This window comes from Sinocyclocheilus anshuiensis, unplaced genomic scaffold (assembly GCF_001515605.1).
Source record: "Sinocyclocheilus anshuiensis isolate Anshui unplaced genomic scaffold, SAMN03320099.WGS_v1.1 scaffold2376, whole genome shotgun sequence".
In the NCBI taxonomy this organism is placed as follows: domain Eukaryota; kingdom Metazoa; phylum Chordata; class Actinopteri; order Cypriniformes; family Cyprinidae; genus Sinocyclocheilus; species Sinocyclocheilus anshuiensis.
This window is the reverse complement of record NW_015547633.1, coordinates 212,235-219,642: the sequence shown is the minus strand read 5'-3', so window position 1 is coordinate 219,642 and position 7,408 is coordinate 212,235. Positions and strand designations below refer to the sequence as shown.

Sequence of the window (7,408 nt, the reverse complement as noted above, 5' to 3'; positions counted from 1 at the left end):
ACACGCAAACACACACACACACACTCACTCACTCACTCACTCACTCACACACACAGACACACGCAAACACACACACACTCACTCACTCACTCACTCACTCACACACACTCAAACAGCTGATGGATGTATTGTTTCATCATCTCAGGCGTCGTCTGCTCACATCTGCTTTTGCGGTTCAGAAAAAAGAAAGAAAACATTTCATTTTGCTGATTATTTTTGTTATTTTCTTTCTCTTCAGAGCAAAGAGTCAATTTTACAGATGACTGCTGTCCATCCCGCCGCCGCTAGACAACAATCAGCAGCGTAGCGCGGGAGTCAGGAGCGTTGCTTGGATGACACGACTAATGGGCGCAGAACGACACGGCGTCAGGAGGAGCGAGTGTGAGCGAGAGCTCGGTGATTCCTCCAGTCGGGCCAAAGGGAGTGACACCATCAATCAGGAGTGTGGAAAGCCAATTTCCCCGAGCGGCCCGCGACATTATCGCACTAATCCAGAGAAACGGAGCCAGTGCTGGGAAGGTTATTCTGGTTACTGTAACGCTAACCTATGTAATAAGTTACAGATTATAAAACAGATAGTTCCGGTGCTTGATTCTGATTGGCTGAGCCGCGTTCGAAGCTGTTGTAAAATACTCTACAAAGTAACATACACCTTTGTTTACGTTTGTGTGTTGCTCGGCAGCCACTTTGTAGCAACCTAACAACGCCCCGTAGCTGTTATAAATTCACTGTAAACCACGGCTTCTTGGGGCTTGTTGCTTTATTTTATGACCGGAAACACTGGCATCTAACAATGCCTTGGAAGAAAAAAAAAGAAAAGCATATACAAAAACCCAAATAAGAAATAAAACAAGTTATGAAATAAGCATGTGTCATATTCTGTGTCCTGAAACATTGGTGTCTCATATTTTAAAGCAGTCAATGCAATTCATGAAAGAAGTCAATTAAACTATGAGAAAGCAATTTAATATGTATCTAGATTAAGGCAGCGATGCGCTGACGCTGGATTTGAGAGTCCAGATCTGCCAGCGAACCCCGGAAAGCTTCAAACCGGGACTCTAGTGGCTAAAAATAGAGATGAAAGCATTGAAAATATATCCTGATCAATTATTAAGCATGCCTGAATATACAGGCGACAATCTGAATATGAAAATGAGCTTCAGTCGGTCAATCATCTGTGTGTGTCGCTTTTATCACACAGTGATGATGTTACGTCCGACTGAGAATCAAGAAGAGGTTCACCTGCTGGAACTAAATGACTCTCACGGATCTTCAGAACGCTTCTGAAATACTGTGACTGTTTCCTGAATCCAAAACTGTGTTTCAGTGAGTTTTCTGTGTGATCTGACCGTGACGGAAGATTAAGACTGGACACAAAAACATTAAACATAAAACACGTCTTTCTATCGTGTTTTCATCGCGAGCAAAAAGCACACAGCGTGAGCAGCGCAGTCTGATTCACTAATGACTCTTCAGATTGAATCAGCTCAGTGAATCAGCTCAGTGAATCAGCTCAGTGAATCATTCAGAGTGATTCTTGACTCAAAGAATCTCAGTCACATCCATCTCCAAATAAGGGTTAGATTACGTTAAGTTTTAGGATTCGTATTCCAGAGTTATTATTTTTAACTAAAACTAAAAGCATATTAAATAAAACATATTTTGTAACTTGAAATAAAAAAAGTTTTAACTGAAATAAAAATGTAAATCATTAGTTGCCAATGCATTTTTATTGATGTTTTTATTGATGCATTTTAACTTGATGTACTAAAATAACAACAATAATAATAATACTATAAAAATAATACATAAAAAAAAAAACTAAAAATACACCCCTCCCCCCAAAAATACAAAAACTACAAGTAAAACAAATAAAACTAATGCAAACAACTGATACTAAAATAAGCGTCACATTCAAAGCAGTTTTGTTGGAATAAATCGTTTTTTTTTTAAGTATGCATTTGGCAGATATACTTTTCTCCAAAGCAACTTAAATTGCATTCATCAATCAATCAATCAATCAATCATTTTTATTTCGGTCCTCACAGACAACTTTTCACAAAATAAATAAAGAAACATAATTACCGAAAAAGGTGTAGGCTGAAGCCTTGCTTATTATGCCTACCCTTTTTACACAGTTAACTGATGAGCGACACTTTTCACTAAAAAATACAAGATAAACATGTTACATAAACATTACCCCAAATGTACATACATAATTCAAAACAACATAACAAAAAATACACATTCCAGCTATTACTTCAATATTGTAACATTACATTCATGTTTATGGGTTTATGAATTCACTGAGAGTTTTCATGATTTAACGCCATGTCAGCATCAATTCTATTTTCTACATTCATGGCAAAAACAATTCAGTTGCATCACTCAATCAATATCCTTTCATTTTAATGTTTACAATAATGTAACAATTTTGTCTTAAAAAGTCAACTGCTGTACTGTTGGAACTACAGGAGCATTATTAATCATCACGTAAACTGCCCATATTAAGCAGAAGACATTGTCATTAATTTATCATTGTTATTGAAAAATAAGAACAAAAGATACACATTACACATACACATAACATACAAATAAATCAAACAGTGCTTTTTTTCTCCAGTAGAGTGTATTTAGCAGTATTCAATCAAAAAATATAAAAATAAAACACTAAATTCACTTCACTGCATAAATTATACATATTATATTATATTTGTTGTTTTTATTACGATTAAGGTGGATAGTTCACCCAAAAATTAAAATTCCGTCATCTGTCTGTCAATTCTGTCATAGTGTTTTATTTATTCACTCTCAAGTTGTTTTTAACCTGAGTTGAGTTTCTTTCTTCTGCTGAACATAAATGTTATGTTGAAGAATGTGAATAACCAAACAGTTGCTGGTCCCCAGTTTTTTTCCCTATTAACAATTAATGACAGAAATTACATTTGAATTAAATAAATTGGGTGAACTATCCCTTTAATGACAGTCGGCAGCATGTTTAGTACTGTCGCTTTAAGAGCTAACATACAGGCGAAACACACCTTAAAGCACATGCAAATAATGTACTTTTGTGATTGCAAATAAGAGCAGTGTACAGTATCTTGAGACGGAGCCGCCAGAACTGCAGATGATTGAATGTGCGCTGTAGCTACTGTTCCTAATATTCTGTATATTGCTCAAAAACAAAATATATTGTGTTCAGTGGAAAAAAGTTTTTTTTTTTTACCCAGTCATTTAAAAATAACACATTTTAGAGCTGTAACGACAATACCGTGATACCGCGAAACCGTGATATTTTTGCTTAAGGTTATCATACCGTCAAAATTTCATAAGTGTTTATCCCTTAGATACTACGATACTACGATATTTCTTCAAAAGCAGATCGTGGAGACATTTTTATCGTCCACAATCAAAATTCGTCATATCGCACACCGCTTACTAGGGCTGTCAGAATGGCTGAAAAACTAAATTCGAATTTTGTACTTAAATATGATCAATATTCGAAATATATTTGAATTTAAAAGGCATAATTTCAGTTAGGGGGAAAAAAGCTTTTGGCTTCTCTCCTGAGGCCACAAGAGGGCGCATCGAGCAAAATATTACTAATGCACATTTCTTCAAAGCAATAAAATAACACGACTATCTTTGGAAAACGTGCATAATGTTTAAAAACCATATATATAATTAATTAATTTGCTTAAACAATTAGAAACAAAACTGCATCATATATGTATGCATAGTTTAATACAAAGGACCGAAAACCAATCACAAATAGTACTTTTTCATTTAAAAACATAAGATGCAGTGGGATGGCGAAAAACCGCCATAAAGTCTCAAGACATGTTTTTTAAAAGTAGAACTTACATTAATTTTACATGGTTTTCTAAACATGTGGCTCTTTTGTGTGAGGTGTGAGATGCGAGTGCAACGGTGATAGATGTCCCTCTAGAAAATGTGATAAATATGCGTTTTGTGTGAACGGCTTGGTTTCAGTTTTGACGTAAACAACATCTTTTCCACATTGATGTTCTCTTTTTCCGCAATATTTTGAATGAACAACGCAGCAGCGCCATCTAGTGGCTTCAACTGGATAGGTTAAAAAAAGCATTAAAATGCAACGACAACTACATCGTCATCGCATCTCGTGTCCGCTGATAAGCTGCCTGGCGCACACCTAAAATTCGAATGCAAAAACGTTGGATTTATATTTTAAATTCGACGAATATTCGAAACTTGACAGCCCTAAGCTTACTGGATAGCTAAGACCATCTAAACACATGAACACGCTGCATCAGACGACTGCTTAACTAGTCTCACATCACTTTTTCAACCAGAGTACACTGGTCTGTTACCACGGTAACACACCAGCGCATGGAAAGCATGCACAACTACACAATGAAGACGAGCCGCAGATCTGAGAGCAGCAGAAACAAACTGAACCGGTTCTGATGATATGCATCACACATACACGTGCTTTAAAGCCTTTATTTGGCTTTCTGTGATCTACTGAATTCTTCAGATTCAGATGAACCTGCAGGAATGAGAGGAGTGGACTCAAAGCCCGCGTCTGATTGGCTTTGGCATATTACGTAAAACAACAGCAGGTTAATTATTGAGCGGTTGGTTACACGACTGATAAGATGACACTGGTCAAAACCCAATAAATGAAAGTGTGTCCCTTCATAAACCTGCTTATAAGCAGATCAAACCGTGAGTGCTGCGTTCAGTAAAAAACACCACTATTTCTGTCCTGTTTGGCAGTAACAACAAAACAATGTTTAAACATCCTTAAAACAAGTTACATTTACTCAAGAAGCAAAACTGCGTAAAGATATAATACAGTTTGCAGAGAATATACTACATTTGTTTTTGTTTTGTTAAATAGCTAATTTTTAAGCATCACAGCCTTTAACATCACAAGTTTGTTTATATGCTTATTTATACGTTTATATGCTGTTAAAAGAGATATGATGATATAATGTTAAAAAACAATACTATCAGATTCACAGCAGAATTTTGTTGCATATATTAAAAATTAATAAATACAAATTAATACATTTTTTTTTTACCTGCATTAAAGATTTTTATTTTTATTAGTTCATGCATTTTTTAGGAACATGCCAGTGCCGACAAAAAAGGTTTAAACATCCTTAAAATGATTTATACTTAAGAAGAAAAAGTGTGTAGGATACTACATGTTTTAAGAGAATACTATAAACCATTTATTCTCACTATTTTTTTTCTAACTCAGGTTTAAAAAATATTTTTTTTTATTATTTCTAGCAAAAGCATTTCGTTAATGTTATGCTTAAACCAATAATTTATTTTTTTTTAATATTTTTTTGAAAACAAGACAAAAGACCGATAAAGAAAATGAGTCTTTGGTGCAACAACAATTTTTTTTAATGCATAATCATTTTCTATTCTTAACTGTCATTTTAAATCAATTTTTAACTCGTTTTAAGTTTTTAAATTCCTTGTTTTTATCGTTGTGATTATTTTACTTTCTTTTCTGTAAAGCACTTTGAATTACCATTGTGTATGAAATGTGCTACATAAATAAACTTGCCTAGTTTAATAAAAGCATGCCATCATGTGTTAAAACAGCAACTCTGAGGTAAATTAGTCTGGTTAACAGCTTGCAAAAGCAAAAACTTGAGCAGATTTCTTCAGGATTATTAGCTGGCTGTAAGACTCAGTTAGGAAATATTGTGCTGCACTTTGTAACTTACAAACTCAGCAGAAAAGATAAAACACATTCAATGCAAAAGATTGTTTATCTCACAACACAGACTCTGAAAACTTTCTCAGAATTGCAAAATATAACAACTCTTACTTTTTTTCTCAGAATTAAGAGTTTATCTTGCAATTCTGTTTTTTTCCCTTTTGTTCCATCTCATAATCAAACAAACTTTTTTTTTTTTTTTTTAAATTCTGTTTATATCTCAAAATTCTTATAGCTCAAGAACTGAAATTGAACTGAAAAAAGAGACAAAGTCACAATTATCTCTTCAACCAAATTTTTTATCCAATGGTAGAAACAGGCTTCTATAGATATCAGATGTAAAAACACGGGTTAAAGCAAGACATTTTGTAAATAAAGCATTGCATGCAAATGTGTTTAGATGCATGTAAGTGAGTGAGTGAGTGTGAGAGGAATCGTGAGCGGTTGCATCATCTAACTAACTAGTATAACCAGACTAGTTAACCCAGATCTGCTGTTTACGTCGCTTAGTATAAATGTATGCAAGCTTGAGCTTGCGTTAGTGACAGCTCACAAATCCACAATAAATTCAAAACTGTCATGCAACTGAAAAGTTGTAGCTTGTTAAACTTCTGCTGGACTACAAAACTAACAAACTCAAATCACGCTTTTAAATAGCAGCCCTTTTAAACTCCAAGAAAACATGACTATAATCACGCAGACTCTCATGCCACGTCAATCCGAGCCTCCAGCGACTCAATAACACTCTCATGCACGGGTCTGCATGTAACATCTGTATCGACACAAAACGCTTCTGATGCATATTGTATCATGCATGCACACTGATGAATATTAGCGCTGTTTTGATGTGATCAAGAGCTCTCAGCGATCATAACGCTTTCGCGTTGCTGTGCGCTATAATTTGGTCATGCACGTATAAACTCACCCTAAATAGTTGTCTCAATGTTAGTGTTAACATGGTAAAGCCACCCAACTTCTCCGGTTCCAGCAGGTTTTTGCGTTCGCACGTTTTTCGTCCGTCGCCTAAATGACAGCAGCGGATTGACGATAAGCGCGAGTGCTCATGGGAAATGTAGTCCTGTCATAGACGCGTCAGCTGCGCAGTCGGGACGCTGGACTACAAACTGACGTCAGGACTTACATAAAACCTGGGAAATGAAGTGTTCCTTACATCTCAATTGATCTGTCATCTTATGCTTTTCAGAAAAACTAGAGTCGATTGCATTATATTTTATTATTTATTTCTTTTTTTTCTAGTGTTTAATACAATTTATTTCAGTATCACTGAGATACTATTATAGTTTTTTTTAAATAAATATTTTAAATGTGTTTATATTTTTTAATCTTAAGTTAGTTTTAGTAATGTTGTGCTTTTGTCCCGTTTATGTGCCTTGTATTTGTATATTTTAGTTTTACAGGTTTCTACATCAAACTAAATAAAAAAATGAGAAATTTTGCCTTGGAAGCTTGAAAAAAAAAATTCGGTTTAAGTTTTTATATATATTATTTCATTTCAGTTTTTAGTTATTTTATTTTTAATAATGTTTTAATTTTAGTTTTCCATGCAATCTCTCAATTAATGTGGTTTCATAAAGGTTGCATGCATAGACCAATAATTATTTAATATTTGCTGATTATTTGCTGAACTCTCAGACAGAAATTTACAGTAAATTGCGGAAACGA

The 7,408-nt window shown here is 34.5% G+C and overlaps 1 protein-coding gene across 1 annotated transcript in view; it reads right to left on the bottom strand.

Moving 5' to 3' along the window:
• Window positions 1-6,766, bottom strand: part of LOC107701799 (serine hydroxymethyltransferase, mitochondrial-like) — a 43,733-nt gene extending 36,967 nt beyond the window's left edge. Inside the window, exon 1 of the mRNA XM_016503909.1 lies at window positions 6,651-6,766. Coding sequence (XP_016359395.1) covers window positions 6,651-6,683 — 33 coding nt within the window. The 5' untranslated portion in view covers window positions 6,684-6,766. The remainder of the gene's footprint in view (window positions 1-6,650) is intronic.
• Between the last annotated feature and the right edge of the window lie 642 nt (window positions 6,767-7,408).